Source organism: Carcharhinus amblyrhynchos, chromosome 5 (genome assembly GCF_965287045.1).
Source record: "Carcharhinus amblyrhynchos chromosome 5, sCarAmb.v2.hapA, whole genome shotgun sequence".
NCBI classification, from domain to species: domain Eukaryota; kingdom Metazoa; phylum Chordata; class Chondrichthyes; order Carcharhiniformes; family Carcharhinidae; genus Carcharhinus; species Carcharhinus amblyrhynchos.
The window spans coordinates 52812063-52837994 of NC_137328.1; the positions used below are offsets into that span (position 1 = coordinate 52812063).

At 40.0% G+C, this 25932-nt stretch overlaps 1 protein-coding gene across 3 annotated transcripts in view; it reads left to right on the forward strand.

The window, feature by feature from the left end:
* Window positions 1-704: 704 nt before the first annotated feature.
* The window catches only part of LOC145343031 (dual specificity protein phosphatase CDC14A-like), a 125118-nt gene continuing 99890 nt past the window's right edge, over window positions 705-25932 (forward strand). Inside the window, exons 1-2 of one of the 3 annotated variants that reach the window (XM_080188778.1) lie at window positions 914-1015; window positions 3600-3647. Coding sequence is in view for 2 of the 3 variants with exons in the window: in XM_080188777.1 (XP_080044903.1) it covers window positions 886-1015 (130 nt within the window). In the remaining variant the exon portion in view is untranslated. Of the gene's footprint in view, window positions 1016-3599; window positions 3648-25932 lie in introns of all 3 variants that reach the window. The other 2 variants (XM_080188777.1, XM_080188775.1) reach the window with 2 other exon arrangements.

A 25932-nucleotide genomic window follows, 5' to 3' on the forward strand; every position in this document is an offset into this window, starting at 1 on the left:
GTATGAGGAGCAATTTCTGATCTTGGGTTGTAGCAATGCTGGGCCTGTTATTTATCTGGTAATTTCCCCAAACCGTCACACACAGTTGAAACAGGCAACTGTGATTTAGATGTAAATCTATATCCCTTTACACAGGCAGAGACTTGTTGCAATGCGCTTATGTTTGGGAGCATTGTCCACCGACAGCAAAGTTTAAAATTTCTTGCACTGTTGCCCACGGTTTTCTGATTGGGCAGAAGTTGATGAACATGATGGAATTCTCACTTTATGTCTTGGTCAGTTAGGGGTTCCTACTGGCAGGACAAAGTCAGAAAATTAGCCCACATTTTCCATTTCCAGAATGTCCTTTGGCTCCAGTCCTTTGCTGATTAATTTTCATTGAAGACTTCAGTAGCTAACATGAGGCATCTCAGACAAACACAACTACGTACAAACTTGTTGTCTCATCAAAATACAGATGATCAACATCCATCAGCCACCCTGGTTTAGAGTGTCACATTTCAGAAGGAACTTCAAAAAAAGATACAAGTCTTTATTTTAGTAGTAATTCCCCAGGCCGACTATAATTGCAAATCATGCAATGTAGATGTTTTGTTTTGTTCATTTTGGTTTAGTTTGAACACAGGAGGGAAAGGGAACCGCAGCTGAACTTCCACCTATCTATGTATCTTGCCCTTCCCTCCTGCCGGCCTCCCGTGCGGCACGTCACTCAGAAAGCGCACCAGACTGGGGGCTGAGTCCGGGGCTCGCTGCAGAAAAGACGGCAAAGGGGGAGGCTCCCTCCCGGGCTGTGGATGGGGATCCGCCATTTACGAAGCTCAGCGCCGTGCCCGTGCCCAAGCTGATGTGAAGCTGGGGTGAGTTGCCGGGCTCTCTCTGGCCGTCATGAAGAGGAAGAACGAGAAGCGCCGGGGCTGTGTGTCGAAGCGGCGCTCGGTGAGGAAGAAGCCGGAGGAAGAGCCGCCGGTGGCGGCTGCACTGGCGGCTGCTACCGATGTTTACATCAGGGTGCAAGGTGAGGAAAGCAAATGTCATGGCACAGAAGTGAAACAAATCATTTGTTGTTATTGGTGTGTCTGAAACACTGGGCTCCTAAAGTCTGGTCGCTGCGGATGTAAACAGTTCTCTAGGAAAAAGGCAACTGCTTCAACCATTTTTATTTTCTGTTGCTCCCGCCCCAGTTATTATTTAAATATCAAGAAACGGTCGCTCATTTATGGGAAGACTTATTGGCAGAACAAAAATAAAATAAATCATATATATATATATAAACATGCACTGAATGACACTGGACGAAGGTTCACATCTTCCAACCATGACATTTTACCAGAATCCAGCATGAAACCAGTGAGATGGATTACAAGGCAGTTGAAAATTACGTGTTTGTTATAGTAATCATTTGTTTTATTTACGTTGCCAAGGACGCGGTTATTTGTTTTTTTTTCCCAAATCGTAATAATGAGTCTCAAGTCAGTAAGAGTTGTAAACGTCTAGTTGTGTATATTAAAATTGGAGGAAAAAAGAGATTGTCATCAATGTTGTCTGTTTCGCTGAAGGGAAAGATCTAAGAAAATCTGTGCGCCATTCTCATTACTTGGTCATTTTCAGAACACACATGCATCCTTGTGTGAATGCTATCAGTTGTCTTATAGATGTAAACATTGGCCCAAAGTTTTCTGCAGTGCTATGTGATGACAGCAATTTTAATATGATTTCAAACCCGAGGTGATAGAATATATTTAAAGTTTCCGAGCAGAGGTTTTTTTCTTAATGCCGGTGAGGATAATTTGATCAAAACGGTGGTGCCCGTTGAGTGAGAGTGAGTAAATATTCTCAGCAAACAACGGAAGCTTGGGGTCAAGTTTGCGGATTGAATGAGGCCGTCTACAAAACAGTCTGTGTTTGGTCCCTATGACTGTAGATCAGATCCTTAGCAGCGAATACAGTATTCTAAATTAAAACAAGGAAAGCGCTGTTTCACCTTGAAACAAGCGCTGAGCTGCTCAATAATGGTCAAGACGACAATTATATGTGTGTAGTGTAGGATAGCAATCCGATCAAAGGGTTCAGACAATGTTACTAAGTTGATTGTGTTGTATTAATCATCAGGACCGCCAGAATAATAAATACCTGAAGACCTACATGAACTATCCAACACAAGTGTTTATGTTATTTAGTTGCATTTCGCTTTTTAGTCCAGCGTATTTATAGACAAAGCCCTACTCAATGTAAATGATACACAATAATTTGGTAAATTATCTGCAGGTTTAAATCGTGATTTTTTTTCGTTGAATTTTTTAAAGCACTGTTAAATTTTTTTTTACAATTTTTACATTGTTGTGGACTTTTGTCCAAATACCCAGTGCTTTTTATTTCAAGTGCTGGAAGATTTTGCCACCAAGACAATGATAACCAATAGCCAGTCTGACTGGCCAAAATCCTTCCACCCCTCATATCAAAAGCCTGATAGTTATATGTGCACTCGTTGGTACAGCACCTGTATGTATCTGTAAAGAACTCGGAAGGAAAATTAAGTTTTGAAAATTGTGTATGGTAAGGGTTTACATATGTTGGTTACACTATTGCATATGCAAACTTATTTCACCGAACATTATTACAGAAAATTCAAATTGCAACTGACTTTCTAAAACTTGCAAAAAATACAGTTTCAGATCAGTCAGTTCCTAGAAATAGTACAATTTAAAATATCAGTCAGGATCTGTAGAATGGGTTAAAGTGGATCCAATTTTCTGTAATAAAGGGACATATGAAAGAAATACATAAATACTTTGTGTACCATTTGTCAATTTAAATGATCAATTTCAATAAATTGGTCAGATTAAGGATACTATGTATTTTGATAATGTATGTACTGTTTCTGCTGCTGTCACTTCTCAGTCTACCACTTTAGATTTAAAGCAAAATTATTAGGGGAAAGACTGAGTGGGGTGCCCCACTAGTGACATTGGAACCTATTTCTTGACTGCATCAGCAAGTTGAATTCTGAAACTCAAGGCACATTAGCTACATTTTCATATGTAGAATGAATTTTTTTTAATGATGAAAGAGTGGAATAGCAGATGCATTTCAGTACCCATGATGTGCAAAGTTAGTGCACAGATACAAAAAGTAATAAAAACAACTAGCTTTTGTCTCGAGGAATTGGAAATAAAGCCTTGTTTAGATCCTGTCTGGATTATTGTATCCGTTATGGGCAATGCTCTTGGAAGGATATATCTGCCTTGTTGGAAGTATAGTGCAGATTAATCAGAATGACCCCAGCATATAAATGGTTTAATTATGAGGACAGGTTGCATAAACCTGGCTCTTTGTGTTTAGAGAATTGAAGGGTAATCTAATTGCATTGTGTAGAATGATGAAATAGTTCAATGAGTTAGAAAAAGGAGTTTCTCTCTGGTGAAAAATATAGAACAAGAAACAGCCTTACAATTAGAGCTAAGGATTTAGGAATGGAATCAGAAAGCGTTTCCCACACAATGACATGGGAAAATTTGGAATTCTTTCCTCAAAAGACAGTAAATGCTGGGTCAGTTGAAGTTTTAAGACAGAGATCAATACATTTTTTTTATTGGGTATAGGTCTGAAGGAAGAGGACTCAAAGGTGGAGAAGTGAAGTCGAGATACAGGTTAGTCTGGATCAAATGAAATACCAAAAGAAGTTTGAGGGGCTGATTGGCTTATTCCTGTTCATATGTTGCTTGGACAAGCATTGGAATCAAAGGAGGTAGCCTTAAAAAACGGAATCAACTAAACAAAGTATGTCGGTAGGCCAAAATTTTATTGTAGTATGTCTTTAAGGATGTGAGCATTTCTTTGTTTCCCTTCGTGTGATTGTATACAGTGTATGTATTGTACGTTCCAGTTTTAGTTTCACTTCTGCTTTGTGCAGAGAAGAGAAAACAACAGCTCCTAGTGCTCCAAGCTATACAACAATGTAAGACTGTTCTTTGTGCTTAATCCTAATAAATGAATCCATAATTTGTTTACTTAATTCCTTGTAAGTGAATGGTGCCTTGTGCCTTATATAGCAAATAAGTTGAGCACTAATTTGATGGCAATGTGGAGTGAAATAGTGGTTCGTATGGAAATAGTGGGAACTAATAGACATCTTTAATAAAAGCCGTGATATGATGACAAAGACAAAAAAAATTAAGGTATGACATGATGAACAGCACCAGTTTGAGTTATATGGCAAGAGAAGATACTAGAAATTCAGGACCGAAAGCAATAGAGTTGCAGCATCAGACAGTGATGAAAACATAGCATGGCTACTGAAGAAACATTTTGGTGACACATTATCAAACAAGCACTCAGACAAAAAGCTGGTGTGAGCAGGTAGAACCCTTGTGGTGAGATTGCAGCACGTAGTCTGTCAGTTCCATGAGTGAGACAGCATATTGAGGGGACCAGCACCAGGTTAGCACAGTCAAGAAAGGCGAGTTATAGGGTGCAGGCTGGATTGATAGTGATAAAGGAAGAGTTAAAACATGTTTCAGAATGTCAGTCTCGTGCAAAACATGGTAAAAGATGCCATCTCACCTTTGGAAGTGTTTGCCAAGATTCAAATAATTTGTCCCAAGAAAGTTGACAACTATTTATTATTGGCCAAGACTGACACAGGGAAAGGTGCCTCTGCGAATTCCAAAGACATATCCACAGACATGGAGGGCCATGCAAAACTTACTATTATGAAACTTTCAGCATACAATTATTCATTATTTCTACATGCAGTGCTGGAGTGTAAGCGTGGTCGATCTTCCTGGGTGTCACAGATGTTATATATAGAAACTAGAAGCAGGAGTAGCCTATTTTGGCCCTTCAAGCCTGCTTTGTCATTTATTTTGATCATGGTTGATCATCGAATTCAATATCCTGGCTCCCCCCACCTTCCGTTCCCCCCATATCCCTTGATCCCTTTAGCCTCTTTAGCTATATCTAATTTCTTCTTGAAATCAGACAACATTTTGGCGTCAACAACATCGTAGAAACTAATGACCCAATGATTGCCGGTCTACCAACATGTCGAGATCTAATGACTTCAGTTTGTGATCTAACATTGAAATATCCAGAATGTTTTGACAATATTGGCAGTTTCCAGGGAGCTGCACCATTACTCTTGCAGGAGAATGCAAGTTCCATTTATTGATCCACCACAAGTGCAGAATTCACATAAAGCCGAATCAAAGTTAGACTAGACAAAATGGTGAAAGATGGAATTGTTCAGTTTGGTTGCACTAATGTCTCATAGCACCAGGGACCTGGGTTCAGGTCCCTGGCAGTGTCTTTGTGGAGTTTGCATGTTCTCCGCATGTCCATGTGGGTTTCATCTGGGTGCTCCAGTTTCCTCCCACAGTCCAAAAGATGTGCGAGTTAGGTTGATTGGCCATACTAAATTGTCAATTAGTATCAGGGGAATTCGCAGGGCAAATACCTGGGGTTAAGGGGATAGGGCCTGAGTGGAATTGTTGATGCAGGTTTGATGGGCTGAATAGCCTCTTCTGCACTGTTCTGATTCTATTAGAAAAGAGTAACAGCACGCAGATTGGTGCAACTTGATCATGTGTGTCGTAAAGAAAGATAGATCATTGGAAAATGCTTTGATCCACTATCATTATCCTTACAAAATACCCACATTGGAAGATTTAAATTCAAGATTTGCAGACTCAAAATTCTTCTTGAAACTTGATGCCAGGCACAATTATTGGTTAGTACATCTCACATAGAAGTCCCAAGAGCTTACTACATTTCATATCCCATTTGGACAATATTGCTTTTAAATACTCTTTTCAGTTCTTGGTTAGCAAAGACCTCTCTCAAGATCAAGTGGACTGGAAGGAATGATATTCAACAATCTGAAATGTGACAGCAATGTGTAATGCAGCAGTTTCTTTGGTTCTATTTATTCAAGTGCTGATACGTGTCCTGATCTAAGTAAATCTGAGGATGTTCAAGCCATGCCAACACAATTGCAATCTTTGAAGATGCTTAGATCTGTTTAATTTCTTGTCTCCATACATTTCCAAATTTTACTCAAAAATCTTCATTGCTAAGGGAATTATTAAGAAAAAAAGCACCTTGCCTGTGGCACAAAGACCGCAGCATCTCTTTAAAGCACAGTAACATTCGTTATCAGAAGTTTCGACATAGCAATTCTATGAACAAAGAGCAAAGAAAATTATAGCACAGGAACAGGCCCTTCGGCCTTCCAAGCCTGCACCGACCATGCTGCCCAACTTAACTAAAACCCCCTATGCTTCCAGGGATCATATCCCTCTATTCCCATTTCATTCATGTACTTGTCAAGATGCCCCTTAAAAGTCACTACTGTATCTGCTTCCACTACCTCCCCTGGCAATGAGTTCCAGGCACCCACCACTCTGTGTAAAAAAACAAAATCTACCCAGTACATTTCTTTTAAAATTTGTCCCTTGCAGCTTAAACCTATGCCCCCTAATAATTGACTCATCCACCCTGGGAAAAAGCTTCTGACTATCTACTTTGTCCGTGCCCCTCATAATCTTGTAGACTTCTATCAGGTCTCCCCTCAACCTTCGTCGCTCCAATGAGAACAAACCAAGTTTCTCCAACCTCTCCTCATAGCTAATGCCCTCCATACCAGGCAACATCCTGGTACATCTTTTCTGTACCCTCTCCAAAGCCAGACTATTCCAAGTGTGGCCTCACTAAGGTTCTATAAAGCGTCAACATGACTTGCTAATTTTTAAACTCAGTACTACGGCCAGTGAAAGCAATCATGACTACCTTCTCCACCTGCATTGCCATTTTTAGCGACCTGTGTACCTGTACACCCAGATCCCTTTGCCTATCAATACTCCTAAGGGTTCTGCTATTTAGTATGTATTTTCTTTCTGTATTAGATTTTCCAAAATGCATTACCTCACATTTTCCGGATTAAACTCCATCTGCCATCTCTCCGCCCAAGTCTCCAACTGATCTAACCTGCTGTATTCTCTGATGGTCCTCACTGCGATCCGCAAATTCACCAACCTTTGTGCCATCTGCAAACTTACTAATCAATCCAGTTACATTTTCCTCCAAATCATTTATATATAATAAACAGCAAAGGTCCCAGCACTGATCCCTGAGGAACACCACTTGTTACAGCCCTTCATTCAGAAATGCATCCTTCCACTACTACCCTCTGTCTTCTTTTACCGAGCCAGTTTTGTATCCACCTTGCCAGTTCACCTCTGATCTCATGTGACTTCACCTTCAGCACAAGTCTGCCATGAGGGAACTTGTTAAAAGCCTTACTGAAGTCCATGTAGACAACATCCATTGCCTTACCTTTATCAATCATCTTCGTCACTTCCTTGAAAAACTCAATCAAGTCCATGAGACACAACCTCCCCTTCACAAAACCATGTTGCCTCTCACTAATACGTCCACTTATTTCCAAGTGAGAATAAATCCTGTCTCGAAGAATCCCCTCCAATTATTTCCCTGCCACTGATGTAAGGCTCACTGGCCTGTAATTATCTAGATTATTCTTGCTAACCTTTTTAAACAAAGGAACAACATTGGCTATTCTCCAATCCTCTAGGACCTCCCCTGTAGCCAGTAAGGATACAAAGATTTCTCTTAAAGCCCCTCTGTTGCCTCTCTCAGTATTCTGAGGTATATCCTATCAGGCCCTGGAGACTTGTCTACCTCGATGTTTCTTAAGAATGCCAGTACCACCTCCTTTTTGATCTCAACAACATGACTCACACTACCTGCACATCCTTTCCCAGAGTCATCCACCAAGTCCTTCTCTTTGGTGAATACTGACGCAAAGTACTGATTTAATACCTCGCCTATTTTCTTTCGCTCCACACATGGATTTCCTCCCTTGTTCTTGAGTGGGCCAACCCTCTCCCTGGCTACTCTCTTGCGCTTTATATAGCCAGGAAGACAACTACCCTGGTAGAAGATGCATGAGAGAGAGATCTGGGAGCATGCTTACTACAAAAAGGAAAACCTGTTGCAGCTGCTTCAAAAGCTCTGGCTGTAATACAATCCAAATACTCCAACATTGCATGGGAAACATCATTTTCATATTTATTTGGCAAAAGATTTGTTGTAGGGACTGACCACAAGCCATTGGAAATGATCTGTCAAAAGCCATTGGCCAGTCACTGCAAAAATTGCGACATCTCTTGATAATGATTGAAGACTATGACTGTGAGATTAGGTACAAGCCTGGTAATTTGATCACTACACTGGATAATCTTAGCACATTGCCTCACCCAGCAAAAACAGAAGATATATCAAGTCAGCACAAAGAACCACTAATTCCACATAAAGTTCCTACCCATTCTAGGTTCAAAATTGTGTTCAACTTCTTTCATAGACCTGATTTTACTGCCATCATCCTTTCCAAGCAGCCCATTTTTCAACAATTGCATGACACGTCAAACAAAATTATTTGTCCCAACAATATAATAAATTTTCAGTTTATTTGCCATGTCTGGAGAGATCATTTTGGATAACAGTCTAAAATTTACGGGTAAGCCATTTCAGGATACGTGTAAGAAGTGTAATATCGATCACACTATCTCTCCTCATTATCCTAGACCTAACAGCTGAGCTGAATGAATGATTGACACAGTAAAATAATCCTAATCCTCAAATGTAAACAGACGAAGCAAGATCTACACATTGCACTGTTTTAACTAAGAGCAACAACTTTAAGTGCAACAATTCCATCACCTACTCTTAACCATTCACTCTCTCAGAAACTAGAGAGCAAGTTTTAAATTACAAGGGAAGATGACTAATAAAAACACAGATAATTAACATGTTTACAGTTGGGATAACGGGTTTGCATTGAAGATCCCACTTCAGCTATGTGGCAACCTGTCAGGGTGAAAAGGATTTGTTCAGAACCAAGCTCCCATAAAGTCATTACACACAAAGGCACAACATTGAGGTATTACCAAGGACATATTAGATTCATTCCATCTTCTCAACTATATGCAGTCCTATTGCACCTCAAGCATGATCCCAAATGCAACCAGTAACAATATCCAAGAATGACTGTCCCACAGATCACTGTGAGAAATCAAAGGAATCTCTATCTGAGTGTACAAGCAGAGGAACTTTATACTTCTAAATACATCTGTTCCATGTGGTTATGTAAACATGAATATAGATATGCTTCTTTTGATGGAGAAAAGTAGCTTTTGAAAAGAAAGGGGGTTGTTGTAGTATACCTTTAAGGATGTGAGCATGTATATCTCATGAAAAGGGAAATGACGTACTAGGTGTTCCAGCTTTAGTTTCACTTTTGCTTTAAGCAGAGTAGGGCTGCAACAGGTTCTATCTAGTCCTTCAAGCTTTACAACAATGCAAGACTGTTCCCATGTGCCTACTCTCAGTATATGAACCCACAATGTATTTACCCAATCCGTCTGCGAGATTGGTGCCTTGTGTCTTAAACAGCAAATAAGCTTAAGGACAGGACAACAATAGCATACGCAATTTAATGCAGACAAGTATAAAGTGTTTTACATAGAAGGAAAGCTAATGAAGCAACATACTCACTAGTGATGTTGAAATGGCAATGGATGAAACTGTAAAAGATCTAGGCATCTTAGTGCACTGAAAGCTCAGCATGCCCAGCCAATACAAAGCAGCAGTGTGGAGTTATGGGACCCGGTTGGTGTTATGACCCTCATACTCAATCACTTTGGAGTCAACCTTTTTAAATGTTGGTGCACAGCCAAAATTGACCGTTTTAATTTACTCAGGTTAACTTTTCAAATTCCTGGTCACGATTGTGTTGCTGTTTTTGAACCTGATGCTTATTATTGTGTGGTATTGAAGGGTGTTTTTGTGGTGATGGTGCAGCACTCTGAAACTTTAACTGTGTGGCTGCCTCATGCTGAACTCTTCAAAGAGGTGGGTGATCTCCTCCTATTGTTCAGTCCCATGTGCCCTGAACACACCTCTGACAAAAAATAGGAGTGAATTTTCCCTTTTAAACTATTCTTACTCATCCCACAACCATTTCAATTAACTTTGTTGAGTGTAGACAACGGATTTACTGGGTTTGTATACAGGACAAATGCACACTAATTTCTACTAAAATTTTGAAACAACAAAAGAATAATTTTTCAAAACATGAGACTTATTCTCACTAGAAAGTCATTCTCCGATATTGGACTGAAAACTCTAAACTCCTGCTTTAAAATTTTAAAAGTATATTTCATAGCAGTATAAAGTCAGTATTTAAGATTCAATATGCTCATCATTGCAAATTCCTGGTTTATTACAAGGGAAAAATTAAGAAGATAAATCGAGTTTACTAAAGGAGCTGCCTGCATTAATAGTCATCATTGTTGGGCAGAAATAATCCCCACACTCCTCTATGCTTCAGAGACTTGGACAGCCTACAGCAGACACCTTAAATCACTGAGGAAGTAACACCAATTGTTTCTTTGCAAAATCCTCCAAAACCAGTGGCAAGAAAGATGGTTGAACAGCAGGTCCTCTTCTAAGCTACCTGCCCAGTATTAGGATGTAAATCACTCAAAACCACTCCCACTGGATGGGACATTAATTTAAATGGCTGACACCAGACTCTCGAAGCAGCTGTGCTACATGGAACTTTGTTATGGCAGGAGACTCCTCGAAGGTCAGCAGAAATACTTCAGGGATGATCGCAAAGCACCCCTGGAGAGGTCAAACCTAATGGCCAACTTACGGGAGCCATGGGGTGGGATCAGTCAGAATGGTGAGAAATCATTTTGGAAGGCAACAAACACATCAAGAGACTTTGTTGGAAATGCATGTTTCCAAAGTTGAGGTGTCAGAGCGCACAAACATCCAAACAACTCATCTAACCAATATTTCAAGTACTGCCTTGTCCCACATGTGACAGAGCCTGCAGATTATGCTCTGCACTTATCAACTTTTTCAGAACTCATTGAACTTGAGTGAGAGCAAAGCATCCTTCACACCACAGGTCTGCCTAAGAAAACAGTTTGCATTATAACAATAACAACTTGCATTTATGTAGCACCTTTTACATAGTAAAACATTCAAAAGTGCTTTACAGGAGTATTATCAAACAAAATTTGATAATTTTGAACCAAATCAGGAAAGACTAGGACAGATGAGGTAGATTTTAATGAATACTTACATTCATTATAATGACTTTCATGGCCACCAGATGTCCCAAGTGCTTGCGGTAATGTAGCAGCTAATTTGTTTACAGCAAACTTTCTGTAGATGTGAATGACCAGATCATATCTCATCCAGAAGATGACACCCATGGCAGTGCAACACTTCCTCTACTAAAACAAAAGCGAAATACTGTGGATGCTGGAAATCAGACATAAAGGCAGAAAGTGCTGGAAAAACCCAGCAGGTTATCATTTTGAGTCCATGTGTGTACGGACCTGAAATGTTAACTCTGTTTCTCCCTTCACAGATTTGCTAAGGTTTTCCAGCATTTTCTATCTTTATGTCCTCAGTATTGTACTGATAGGCCAGCCTAGAAAATCTACAAAAAGTTTTGCTCAAGTCCTGAAGTGGGATTTAAAATCTATAACCTTCAGAGGCGAGAGTGTTACCAACTAAGTCACAGCTGACGTCTTAAGGAACATCTTTAAGTAGGAGGGAGAGGCAGCAGAATTTACGGACAGCATTCCAGAACTTGGGGGAAAAAGCAGCTGGAGGCACTGCTGCCAGTGGTCAAGCAATAAAAATCAGGGACTCACAATCAGCTTTTTGGGTAAGATCAAGCCCAAGATCAGATATGTTGCGGGGCTGTTTGGGGTTCAGCTTCTTACAGACTTTGTTCCCTTTAAGTGACCAAGTGAAGAATTTTGGAATTTTAAAATCTGCCTTTTATTTATGAGCTGTAGCAAGGGCTCTGATATGCTGGCTGTGGTGCAGTCCAGAGCACTGGGTACAGAGTTACAGAAACCGATATACTTCCAGTTTTAATTACAAATAATTAACATATACCAATCAGACGTAATTTGTATAAAGGTTATCTATATCCGCTAACAATTATTGATTAGGTTTACATCAGGTATAGTTGCCCAATTACAACTGGTACACTTCTGCCTAATTATGTCACCAAACAAATTTTTTTAAATACTTACCGCCCTCCGGACACAAGTATGATAGCTTTATGTCTGACCAATGGTATATCAACCTCCCATGTCCTCCCATATCCATTGTTCCTTGTTATAACAAATAATGACAAGCTGTAGCTGTGTATGATTCAAAGGGAGTCTTACATGTAGTTTTATGGTCCTTGACGCTTACCTGGGTCTGCTTTAATCAAGACCTGTGATTTTCTCATAGCTTTCCCTATGTGACTGAGTCTAGCAGCTTGCAATTTGTGTGATTATTAATCCTTTCAAGTTGCAGTGCCTTTTCTTATCAGTTTGGATCTTGTATGTCGCTCTGGTGAGGGTCATGAATTGGTTTCAATTTGAATTGGCTTTTGGAGCAGCGAGGAGATGGATTAATGGTTTGCCCTGTCCACTTTGTGCATTGGCTTTGAAACTATAAGAAAGGAGTAAAAATTTTGATGAAAGGCCAGAATTAGGGGATTATCGAGAGATCAAGTGGGTTGTGGGATAGGAGAAAAGTTAGCAAGATGGGAAAGTGGGAGGGTAGGGAGGAATTTGAAAACAGGATGAAAATTTGAAAATTGAGATAGCTTCAGATCACCGCTGATGCAGGGAGCACAGTGATGGGTAAATGGAATTTGATGCAAGTTAGGATGTGGGCAGCAGAGTTTTGGATGAGCTGAAGTTTATGGAAGGTAGGAGGCAGCCAGGAGATCATTTGAATGGTTAAATCTAGAAATAGCAAAAGCATGGTTAAAGGATGAGTGAAACGGGAGTGGAGACGGGCAGTGTTACGCAGGTGGAAGTTGGTGCACAGTGATAGAGGTGAGATAAAGTTGTAATCTCGCCTTGGGAAAATAGGATGCCAAGATTGCAAAGTGTCATATTTAGGTTCAGTTACTTACAGTGTATATCAACAATTTGATATACTTTTTATTTCAAATGAACATTTTTTAACAACTCCTAATAGTTTGGTTATTGGTCACCCCACCACTCCCACCCGCTCCCCCCCCCCCACCCCCGCCCCAAATCCACCAGTTTCTGAGAATAACTGCTATAATCACTAACTAGTTGTATCACGTTTTAAGAAGTCATCAGGTTTGAGGTGTGTGGACCCTTGCATGTGTGATTTGTTTTGTATATTGCCTTTCAAAATGATGATCTAAATAGGGCAGTGGAGTATTTTTTATATTTCTGATTAATAATAGCGATAGAATGTATGCATACTTGAGCAATTTTATTCACAATACATGTGAATGTACATTTGCCCTAATACGAGGAACATTTTTAAAGGAATATAACTTCTAGTGCTTCTTGTTTACTTGTTCACTTCATCAATAAGAATTGCCTAAATTAGAATGTGGTTATCTTTCAACTACAGAGACCTAACATTGACTGCTGCTGTGAGAAGAGCATTTTGAGACTTGTTATAAGATCAGAATGCTGAATTGTTTTCTGCTGGCAAAAATGAAATGGAAATGTAAGATTTTTTTTGGGACCAGCATTGATTTCTTTCTTTAAACAAGGCATTGAATAGCCATTTTGACACATTTTCTATCTAAGACAAAAACAAAGGCAATAAACACTGGAATCTGGAAACAAGTCAAAAAATGTGGAAGTGCACAGGTGATTCAGCATCAGAAAGAGTTTTTGTTTTGGTTGTCACCCTTTCTCGGAATTAGCTAGTTCCAGTAAAGAGTTACAGTTGAAATATTAGCCGTATCTTTTTCAGGACCTAATGTCTAATCTTATCCATCTACTTTGCAGGATGCAATTTTCCAACCAGCAATTTGAAATAAAGAGTAAAGCTGTACTAATAGGATTTTTGGCTTTATTTGATTATTTATTTGAGAAGGAGGGCACTTTGCAGCCTATCAATATGGCATTGAGCCACCAAAGCAATACTTCTGATCCTCTGTAAAGTGGCAGAAAATATGTGCTGGCCATGGCCTGGGCCAGCATGCGCATGCACTTGGTTGCCTACCATATCTGATCCTTCATGACACTGGCCACTCTCACCATGGAGGTGATATCGGCACAAATAACTGAGATATTGTGGCACTCGTGCTAGAGCTGGACTCCTCTCTGCCAGGGTGTACACTGCCTCTGGAAATGCTGACAGAGGGGCACATATTTCTCATTGCTTCTCCACAAGTTTGTTTTTGTTGATGGCCTCCGAGGATCAGCATCTGTGCCCAGCTAAGCAGATCTTGGGAGTGTCCTGTCATGGGCACTACCTTCTGCTGTCCCTTTCTCCAATACTGCTTCTGCTGATTTGATGTGCTCCTCATCACACATCACCTTATCTGTCAGTAGTGCAGGACCCACTGCGATATATATAGCTGTGCTGGTGGAGGGCATGCACGAGTCATATGATAGTACTTCCTCAGGGTGTTAATCCTGCTCTGTTGGTACGAGTTTATGGACATGGGGGATTGGCTTTGTAGTCCAGATCATGACATTTATTATATCTGTAACATGAGTCTCCATGCTTCATCTAATGCTGTCAAAATCACAGCAGCGCTCCATTCTGCTGAAGGGATTTCCTTTACTCTCTCAGAAGTGCCAGGTGTGAGCAGACCCCTTTGAAATCCTCTGACTGACAGAAAATGTCAGGTTCATCTGAGGGATTCATTTTTTTTGAATGAACAGCAGGAGCAGCTTGGCTACTTTGAACTGCTCTGATTGACAGCTCCAGAACAGATTAAACAGTTCATTATTGATACAATCCAGTAAGTCTCAAGAACTTACTGTTTTCACTACAGCTGCTCATTTGGCCCCATTCTATTAATATTGCATTTACTCATGTCTCTGAGCCAACCTGGAAAGCTCAAAGGCTTTGAAATGCTTTAAGACCATAAGACATAGGAGCAAAATTAGGCAACTCGACACATCAAGTTTATGTTTGTTTATATTGTTTCATTGACAGTTTGAGGCTATTGCACAGTAGGTAGGAGTTTTGTTTTTGTTTCCCTTCATGGTTGAATATATCTTAAGTTCTTCCTTTTGTTCATTCTGCAATGTTTATGAACAGGCTTTTTCTGATTGACCAGTTGAGGCTATTAAGCAGCAGGCAAAAGCTTTCACTTCCTTTTTTCTAATCGCAGTGTTTGTAAACAGGTTTGTTCTTTGATCTGAAGACCTTGGCTGATTATTTTTCTTCCATATTGAGTCTTCAGACACTCATGCTGGAATAGTATGCTTGCATTGGAGGCGGCCTTCAGCCACAAGAGGCTTGAACCATTCCCCCTGCCATCCTGGCTGTGGCACTGTGGCATAGTAAAAAGTCTGACAACACCAGGTTTTAGTCCAACCGATTAAAACCTGGTGTTGTCAGACTTTTTACTGTGTTTACGCCAGTCCAACGCTGGCATTCCCACATCAGCACTGTGGCATCACAGGATGTGTCGGCGTTGGACTGGGGTAAACACAATAAGAAGTCTCTCAACACCAGGTTAAAGTCCAACAGGAGAGCAGTGAATCAGGACTTACAGCCCAATAATGACATTGAAATGAGAAATTCTGATTAATCATTAGGTGGATTGGGCCAGCACAGCAGGCAGGGAGACACGCAACATGTTTGACACTCAGCGAGAATCCTGTTTTTCACCTAATGCCTAATTCAATGGGCCATTGTGATTACGGTCAGGGCAAGTGGCCGCAGAGAATCACCCTAGAGATACTATGTGATTTGCACATAGCAGTGAAATGTTACCATGAATGATGGACACAAACTGAAATTAGAGCAAAATTACAAAATAAATTGAGTGAAAATGTAGGTAAGCGGTATTGAACATCATGTAATCTTGCTATAATGAAAAAAACCTTGTATCTGATAGATATTCACTGTTTTAATCTACTCCTTTCTGTGCAAGGATTTATTACACTGACATCAGAGACAAGATCTGTCAGTAAGCAGCCGCATTGTAAATCCTGCAGATTGCCATTATTGCTACTCTTGTATGCCACTTAGTTCTGCTGTAGCAGCAGTTAAATACTGCTGTTTATTGAGCCCATGTAGACTTTGTTTCCTCTGAGGATCCAGGAGCAGTCCAGATACTGAAGGTAGATTTCTGGTGAGATTTCCAGTAGAACTGCATATTGATGCTCCTTGAAATCGATTTGATAGAACAGTTTTCTGCAAAATAGGATTGTCTAAAATCAGGACTTCTGCCTGTTTTGGGGAGGTTGTTTGGAATGGGAGAGGAGAAAACCGGTTACTGTCATAGATTCTGCCCACCACAGAGAAAAAACCTAGATGGAGTAATACTTTGACATTGCAAATGTTTTCTTTAACTGCCTTTTCCACTAATTACATTGCACAACAATGAGAAGTTTCAGCTATACGATAAATTTGCGAGTCACAGTGAATTGCCAAAATTACATACAAAAGTTTAGCACTAGGACGCTAATGTAAGGTTCACATGCAGACTTAAGTGCCAATTGTTTAAAACTAACAGTGCATGTGAGAAACTTTGGTCAGCTGCTGGGCCCCTTCTTAAAAAACATTGTAAATTCAGAACTTTGAGGACCTTAAATTCTGTCATCCCTGTCTTTTTACTTGAATGGGTAACTAGTTGAACAAACAGCACGAGTGACATTCCTGAGGCTGTGCACCTGATATTTGCAAAGTTGTTCGTTGGGTTTTGAGTTTAGTGAAGTGGATTGGAACAAAGAATAAATGACTTGCATTTAAGTCGCACAACATCAAGGACACCCCAAAACACCAAGTAGTTTCAAAATATGGCAAGTGTTATGATCTCAACAAGTAATTTCCACTTAGCCATGTGATATTGATCAAATAATTTTTTTTGTAAATGCTATTTAGTTAGGGATATATTTTGACCAGCAGAATTCCCACATTCCACCACCCCGGGATTCCGCAGGTTTAATATCTCACTTCCAAGACAGCACTTCTGACAGTGCAGCACTCCCTCAGTACTGCACTGAAATGTCATTTTAGATTTGATGGTCAAAACTCAAAGATGGGGTTTGAACCCACAGCCACCTTACTAAGAATGGGAATGCTGATACTGAGGGACGAATTTTCCTGTCCCACCCACCATGGGAATTATAGTGAGCGAGGGGCGTACTATGGAAAGGTCCGTTGACTTTGGGCGGGATTTCCCAGTTTCTGGGTGAGCGCGGCCGGAAAAACTCACCCCTAAGGTTATGTCATGGGTATGTCTGAATTTCAACCCATGATGGTTACAACGTCAATATTTTACAAAGTAAGAATGCTATTAGATGTGACTTTTCTCTGGACAGTGGGCTGAATGGTGTTCCTTATCTGTTTTATATCTGTATATAAAATAAGTTAATTAATTTGATGCATTTATATTTCAAAAAGTTTTCACTGGCTCTTCTAATGATTGTAAGGTGATAAATTTTGTGTTAGTTCTCAAACATATTAATTTTACAGTGTAAAAGGTTGGGAAAGAATTCATTTGTAAATTTGTATTAATCCACTGGCATTGACAAATAATGATTTTTAAGTAAAGATGAATTTTGGCAAGCTAATACTAATGCTGAGAATGAGCTTCCACTTTGGATCTGCTATTGTTGCCATTGTTACCATGTTCATCAGCCTATGTTTGCTGTTTTGATGTATTAAATAAAAATCCTAATTTCTGTTACTATTCAGGAATTAAATTCTTTTATAGATTCATTAAGATATAATTATCATTAATAAACTAGCATTTAGATATTACTTGACCTAATTTCGTGACTAAACCTTGAACTACCTGAAGAGGCAGGTAGTACTTTCACCTTATCTTCCATTTTTCCATTGGTGACTGGCTTAAGTATTGATGCAGAATGCTGAATTGAACAAATCATACAGTCAATGTCCAATAAGTATGTCACAATTTAATTTAAGTTAAAATAACATTTCAATCAACTTTTCTGCTTGTGGACAAAATGCACCAAAGATGAATTATAATAATTCCAACTCTACACTGTAAATGAGTAGTCATTTGCAATAATTTAAAGACCCTATATATCCTTCTCACACTATGGTATTTGTAATCTTGCCCTCAACTTTCAAGCTGGTGCCAATGTGAACTGTGAATTACTCATAATCTAGTGTATTGTTTATAGACAGTATACAAAAACGTCTCATTGGTATTATTTCATTCTGTTCCGATATAATCATTGAAATGAAATCCTTCGTGGTTTATGGTAGTGCTGACCTTTTTGTTCTTGTATAACATTCCCATGTTTTGAAATGCTTTATCTGCATTATTTCCAAACTGTTAAGCAATTTAGCAATGTTTCCTACCGCAATATTTATGTTATTCCTTTTCCAACGTCATTGATTAAATAATTATTGTTCATTATCTAATTGATTTTGTGATTTGTTGCCTTTTACCAAGATGTAAAGTGTGTTCTGAATTCCAGCATAGTGTATGCTGAATGTAGTGGAATATGCTGCATTATGACATTGCAGGCTTTGTAAGCACAGAAATGTGTGTGCTTCACTAGCTTGGCTTCAGGACCTTATTTTTAATTCCAGTGTAGCATTTTAATATTCAGAATATTGGCAATGTTTAGGATCCTTCAAAAATTGTTTCTTTTGATGTAAAACTGTGCAACATTTTCTGACATTTTCAGAAATGCCAGCATAGTATCTGTCAATTATACCACTTAAGAATTTTTCCCCATTTAAATGATTCCACACTTCAGGTCACTCGGCTTTGAGTATGTTATGCATTTAAGTTTTACTATATAGCAGAACAACTTGTATTAAAAACTGTCATTAATGAAGTCTAAAAGTCCTTCACTGAGACATTGGCTCCCTATGTGGGGTGTGGCTACTTGGGGATTCAAATCTGAAACCTGCTGTGAATGTAAGTACTTCTAATTTAATTGGAGCAGGGATTAATAACCTGAGAGGCAGGTCAGCAATTTAAATATGTTGTTGAAGATACATCCTTCAGATTTTAACAGATTTTTGCACTGATTGCAGATTGATGTTCCAGGGCTCTGAAAAACTGGTAGCTAAGCAGAGGTGAAAGGGCCACATCCAGCAGGCAAGTGGTTTTCCAGTACTGCTTGTGGACCAAGAAAAGCAAGAGTGCTTTCTTCTGGTCCCTTGAGCTAACCTGCTGTGGCGTACCCCTACTAAGATCTGCTGGATCCCCCATCCTCAGTCTCCAAACTGACTCCACAATTGCCGCCTTAAAGTGAAGCCTTTGTCCCAGTATGGTGTCTCCCCCATCCCTATTTCACTCTCCCCTCCCATCCTCCAGAACAATCTCTCTGCTCTGAGGTTGCAGTTTTCATTGCGAGATTTGCAGCACAACAATGGGAAGAGGTGGGTGATGGATTTAGCAAGGGCTTTTCAGACAATGGAACAATACAGCTGAAGAAATAGGTGTCAACGATGGGGGTTGGGGGCAGGAAGAGAGAGGTCTATGCTGGAGAAATAGTGTGTTCTAAAGGGGACTTTAATGGCTGGAGCAAGTTACATAAATGTGGATGAAGCCATGAAGGGTTTTAACTGCAAAAATGAGAATTGGTGACTTTGAAGGATTGGGAACCAGTTTAAGTCGGGACTGATGTTGAGCAACGTTTGGAAAGTGAGTAGGGTACAGAGCACTGATTGAATTTAGGTTTACAGGGGTGGAAATAGGAGGACAGCCAGGAGAACAATGGACTAGAGGTGACAAGGTCACAGTTGAAGGTTTCAGCAGCAGATGGGCTGAAATAGGGGTAGAAGTGAATGATGTTGAGGTTAAAATAGGTAGGCTTTATAATGGAGAGCATTTTTAGTTGAAAGCTCATCTCAGGGTCACTGCAGTAAGTGCAGCTATTTTTAGCGGACCATAATTTGCTAACAAAATAACAGTAAAGCTAATGGTCCTTACCGTTATAAATGTGCAAATTTTATAACAACATCAAGGAAGTCTGATGCACAGTTAAATACAGAAATCCAAAATTTGATTTTGAAGATTTGGCACCCAGCTATTAGCTTTGCAAAACAGCATCCCACTGTGCCTCACCACTGGATTGCATGAAGCTGCTGCACTTACATGGCAGAGGCAACTAAACTCATCTCAGTTAGGTCTTACCCATTTCAGTCCAAGTACTTTTCTAATGATGTAATAGGTGTTAATTACTGCCAAACAATCTATTACGAGCCTGGAGTCTCATTTCTTCAGCTTTTAATGATGTTAAATTTTAATTTTTAATCTTTAGCTTCCTGTCTTTATTTTGGTTTTCTGTACCTGATTTGACATCAAATTCACCCATTCCAGGTAATGATCCATAGTACACAAAGGATCATAGACATCTCTCTCTCTGAGTAAGAGACAGAGAGACAGACAGTTGATTATTCACAGCTTGAGGGCATCACTTTGCAAGCATGGGCTGAATTGAGGAAGCAAGTTTTCATGAACTAGCATAACCAGTGTAAGGTTTGAATCATTGTCTTCATCCTGCAACACACTCTGGCCTTCTAGCCAACTGAACTATCTGACATCAGCCGCTGCCCCCCACCCCCACCCCGCACCCTGCTCCCACTTTCTCCCCAATCCATTCTAGAGCATGTTTTTTTCACACTTACACAATTCTTCAGTCCGTTTAAGGGAATGTGGAGTTGCTTATCCTGTTCATTCGGTCCGATACCCGTTCCCTTTGCTGTGACATTATTAGTTCAAACTTTCAGCAACTTGGTATGCAAAATATTGAAGAACCTAACTAGAACCTAAGTTGAACTAATGCTGCATATCTGGGCCTTCCTCTGACTTATTTTTGACAAGAAAGGAAGAAATGCTTTTAATTTTTTCACGTAACTATTACTAATGTCTTTTCAGGATCTCAATCTGTAAGGTTCTCTCCCTCTCCCTCCATGTTACCACATAAGGATATGTATCTCAGTAGCTCTGTTTTACGTACCACAAATATTTAAAACCGCATTAACATTTTTGATCACAGTCAGGAATATTGAAATACTTAGCTACTTTTCAGCTTGCATCTGGATCTGAATGAACAAGAGAGGTGAAAGAGGGACACACAACCTTCATAACTTAAAATTTTTTAAGGTAATTTGAATTGTACAATACAAAATTGGGATGAGTTACATGCACAAATACAGTGGCAGTCTCTCTGCTGTTTCATAGAATCCTACAATGCAGAAGGAGGCCATTCAACCCATCAAGTCTGCACCAACAACAATTGACCCAGGCCCTATTGCCATAACCCTATGTATTTATTCCGCTAATCCCTCTAACCTACGCATCCCAGGACACTAAGGGGCAATTTAGCATGGCCAATCCATCTAACTCGCACATTTTTGGACTGTGGGAGGAAACCCACACAGACATGGGGAGAACATGTAAACTCCACACAGATAGTGACCCAAGCCAGGAATCGAACCCAGGTCTCTGGAGCTGTGAGACGGGTAGTGCTAACTGCTGTGCCACCATACCGCCATTTCCATGAACTGATATGAATTCTCCCAGCTCCAGCACACCATTTTCTGTAGTAATGTGATTGTATTTTTTTAAACTCTTTTTTGAAATTGTTTTATTTGATGTACTTTATTTTGCATAATTTGTTGCTATTCTAAAAAGTGTGTCTTAATTTTTCAGTCTTTCCTATTAGTCATGGAATAGCCCAATTTGTCACAAGGGTATTTTTAAAAGAAAGTCAAAAGTGCAATGTTGCTTTGCGATGTTTTGATATCTGAACTGTTGCACATTGAACTCTTTCCACCTCATGCTGCTCTCTGTTATTTTCTTTCACTTGCCTTTAGAAAATTGTGTTCTGTTTTTGCTGTGGATTTTTAATTATTGACTTCAACTGGATGAATGTTGCCACAATGACTTGCAGTATATCAGGGCTGTTCCCAATTCTTCAAGTCTTTGATCAGCTGTAATTTATCATTCAGGTGTCTCATGGTCTTATTTTCTGCATTGCTGCAGCTCAGCTTGATCAGCTGAAATGAAGAAGCATAAACATTTTCACATGGGAATGGGTAGATGGAGTCTGATGCTGAGAAGGGAAGGTAGTTCAGCTGGTACAATTGGCTTCAATTCTCATGAGTAAAGGAATTCCTCATCCCAATTACTATCCAGTGATTTCTTTGGAATGTGCATGTATAACATCATGGAACTTGACCATGTTGCCCTCAAGTAGCTGCCACTTACTATTTGGGGAAAGACATGACCAAACTTAACTGATATTGTGGAGAGTTATGACAGTATGAATCAGGCTCTTCAGGGTCAATGCATCAAGTGCAGCAACTTTTACTTTGTGCTGTGATGCGTAGTACTGTGGGTCAGAAAATTGGGGTTCTAACTTACATGCCACTGTAGCTGTGTCTAATTTTTCTGTTGGCCATTTTCTCTGTCCAAACAAGCACCATGCCTTGCCTAAATTGTTTTAATAGTTTAATTGAGCAGATAAGGTCCAGAATAGGTTTTCTGACTGTAGCTCTTCTGTAAGTCAACTCCTTACCCCCCATTAAATAGCAGCATCTGTTTGAACTGACTTCAACTACTTTGGAACTTCTCTTCAAAATCTACATGACAGTCCCATTAATTTTGTGAATAAGAAAAGGATTGCACTCCTTAAGTGTGCATGTGATTATAATAAAATTCTTTTTCTAGGAGACCTTGCCACTACTTCTGGAACAATTAGCTGTGCTGAAACCTATTGAGTACTGCAGGGCAATGACTGGTTTATATTTTGGACAGCCTAGAGTTAGTTACGTTTTGCAACACGCAGTCAGGACACGAATACAAAATTGAATACATGGTGGCGCTATAATGAGGCTCACGTCACTACCAGAGATACTGTTGCTCTTTCTAAATCATTACTCAAACAATCAAATCTAACAGTGACAAACTCTTATAATGGTGTCCCAACAAGGACTCAGTGGCACCAGTCACTGCATTTGTCAGAGAAATCTGTGTTGCCTTTGTTTATTCAGTACTTTGCAGCCGCCTTGCAGAAAGTCATGAAGGTGCCAGTTGCTTCAATATATTCTGTATTGGTATAAATGCTTCCTGTAGGTTTGTAGTGACGGCAGAGATGTACGGCTGAATATTCTGAAACTGTTGCAGGTAGACGGAAATAATGTTTGAAAAACTCCTAATTGAAGACAGATCCAATAAGATACTAATATTTCCCCATTCTATTGGCAAACAATGTAGGTTTATAATTGTTTCCTTTTCTGCTTCTGCCGCTTGTTTCTCTTCACCTGAATTATCTTTCAACCAGTGTCCAGAGCTTGTCACAAATGTGCTGTGATGTGATAGTACTGATTCTCAATCCCTCCTGCAGCTTCATCATGGAAAAGATCCACGGATACAGGGGAGCAGTGAAATTTGTCATACATCCTACAGACAGTGGCTATGTTGTTGGTGACTGGAGTTAGTCAAGCCCACCTGTCCTTGTTCTCTCCCAGTAGTAGTGAATGTTCATAGCCTGTGAGCAGAGCATATTGACCATGTTAGATTGTGGGCTTAGCAAGCTCCCATGTCCTATAAGTGTTTCATCCTTCAACAGATATTTTCCATTCATTTGCAAGCACTTTTTCCTGCTACCAGAACAGATTATATGGTTATTTAACTGATTGTTGGCCATAGAACCTTTCTGCATACAAATCAGGAGCTGTGTTTCAACAGCGACTATACTTGAAAAATAATGCATAGGCTGCAAATGTCTTAAAAATGCAAGTTATTTGTGGATAACCTGCAAAGAGCTCTGTAGATTAAAGTATCAGTGTACCATATGTCTTTGTTGAATGAAAGCGAATGGTATTGCCAAGTAAAGCAAGCATGGGTTAAAGTGGACCATGCCCGATTGTGGAATAAGAATTTAATATACAATTAAGTGAACTTGGCACTTCTGATGCCAGAGAACCTTTTCCTTATTTAAATATGGCTGGACTAGGTGAAGGTATTTAATCATTGTGTGATGTCTTTACAGGATGTTTAAGTCTCTGGTTGTAGAGCAGCTGTTCCACTTCCCCAAAGAGGAATACATTGCTTTGACTTACGTTCCCTTTATGTCCTCCAGTGTAACAATGCTAAATATTGGAACCCTACCTATGGCCTTTTAGGGCAACTGTCTCAAAGCTCCAATTCCATCAAAGAATGCTATTGTGAGGGGGAAAAAGAACATTAGTTAAAATACTGTGGTCCTGATGCTGAGGTGTGAGACACACAGGTTTGAAAGTGTGTACCATGTACAAGTGGAAATGTTCAGTCCAACTTGGCAAAACCTCCCAGCAGAAACAGTTGATTTGCTAAGTAGGTGATGTTTACATGCTTTGGCTGTAAGAATAATTGTCTCTTCTTCAATGTAGTTAATTTATGATGCAGAATTTTTAAAAGTATTATATGACACAGAAAACAGGCCATTTGGATCAACGATAGTAGTCATTGTTTATGCTCTACATGAGCCTCCTCCCACTCTTGTTCATCTAATGCAATTAACATAATCTTCTGCTTTCTTCCGAATGTGTTTACCCAACTTCCCCTTAATGGCATCTTGTAGATGATCCACACTGCTGCCACTGTGCATCAGTGGTGGAGGTAGTGGATGTTCAAGGTGGTGATGGAGTGCCAGTCAAATGGGCTGCTTTGTCCTGGATGTTGTTCAGCCTCTTGAGTATTGCAGGAGCTGACCTCGTCCAGGCAAGTGGAGTATATTCCATCATACTGCTGACTTGTGCCTTGTAGATGGTAGACAGGCTTTGGGGTGTCAGGAGGTGAGTTACTCTCCACGGAATTCCAAGCCTCTAACCTGCTGTTGTATTCACAGTGTATATTGTCTAGTTCAATTCCTAATCAATGGTAACCCTCATGATGTTGAGAGTGGGGGATTCAGCAATATTAATGCCACTGAATGTCAAGGAGAAATGGTTGGATTCTCTCTTGTTGGAGGTTGTTTCCTGGCACTTATCAGCCCGAGCCTGAACATTGTCCAGGTCTTGCTGCATTTTGGCACAGACTGCTTCAGTATCTGGGAGTTGGGAATGGTGCTGAACATTATACAATAATTTGCAGACATCCCACTTCTGACCCTGTGCTGGAAGAAAGATCATTTGATGAAGCAGCTGTTAGGTCTAGGACACTATCCTAAGGAACTCCTGCAGCAATGTCCTGGGACTGACTTGATAGACCTCCAACAACCACAAGCATCTTCCATCTGTGCCAGATATGCTTGCAGTCAGTGGAGAATTTCCCCCCAAATTGCCATTGACTCCAATTTTGCTAGCACTCCTTGGTCAAGTGCTGCCTTGATATCAAGGGTAGTCATTCTCGCCTCATGGAATTCAGCTCGTTTATTCATGTTTGGAAATAAGGCTGTAATGGGGTCAGGAGATGAGTGACCCCAACAGAACCCAAATTGAGCATCACTAAGCAGGTTATTATTGAGTAAGTGCCACTTGACAGCACTGTCAGTGACACTTTCTATCAATTTACTGTTTATTAAGAGTAGACCGATGGCACAGTAATTGACTGGATTGGAATTGTCAGACATTTCATGTACAGGATGTTTCTGGGCAGTTTTCCACATAGCTGGGTAGATGCCAGTGTTGTAGTCATACTGGAACAGTTTGGCTAAGGGCACAGCATAAGTTTCAGTACTATTGCCAGAATGTTGCCAGGGCCCATAGCCTTTGCAGCATCATGAGCCTTCTACTGTTCCTTGATATCATGTGGAGTGAATCAAATTGGCTGGAGATTGGCATCAGTGATGCTGGGGACCTCAAGTGGAAACTAAGATGGATCACCCACTTGACACTTTAAGCTGAAGATTGTTGCAAATGCTTCAGTCTTGTTTTTTGCACTGGTGTGCTGGG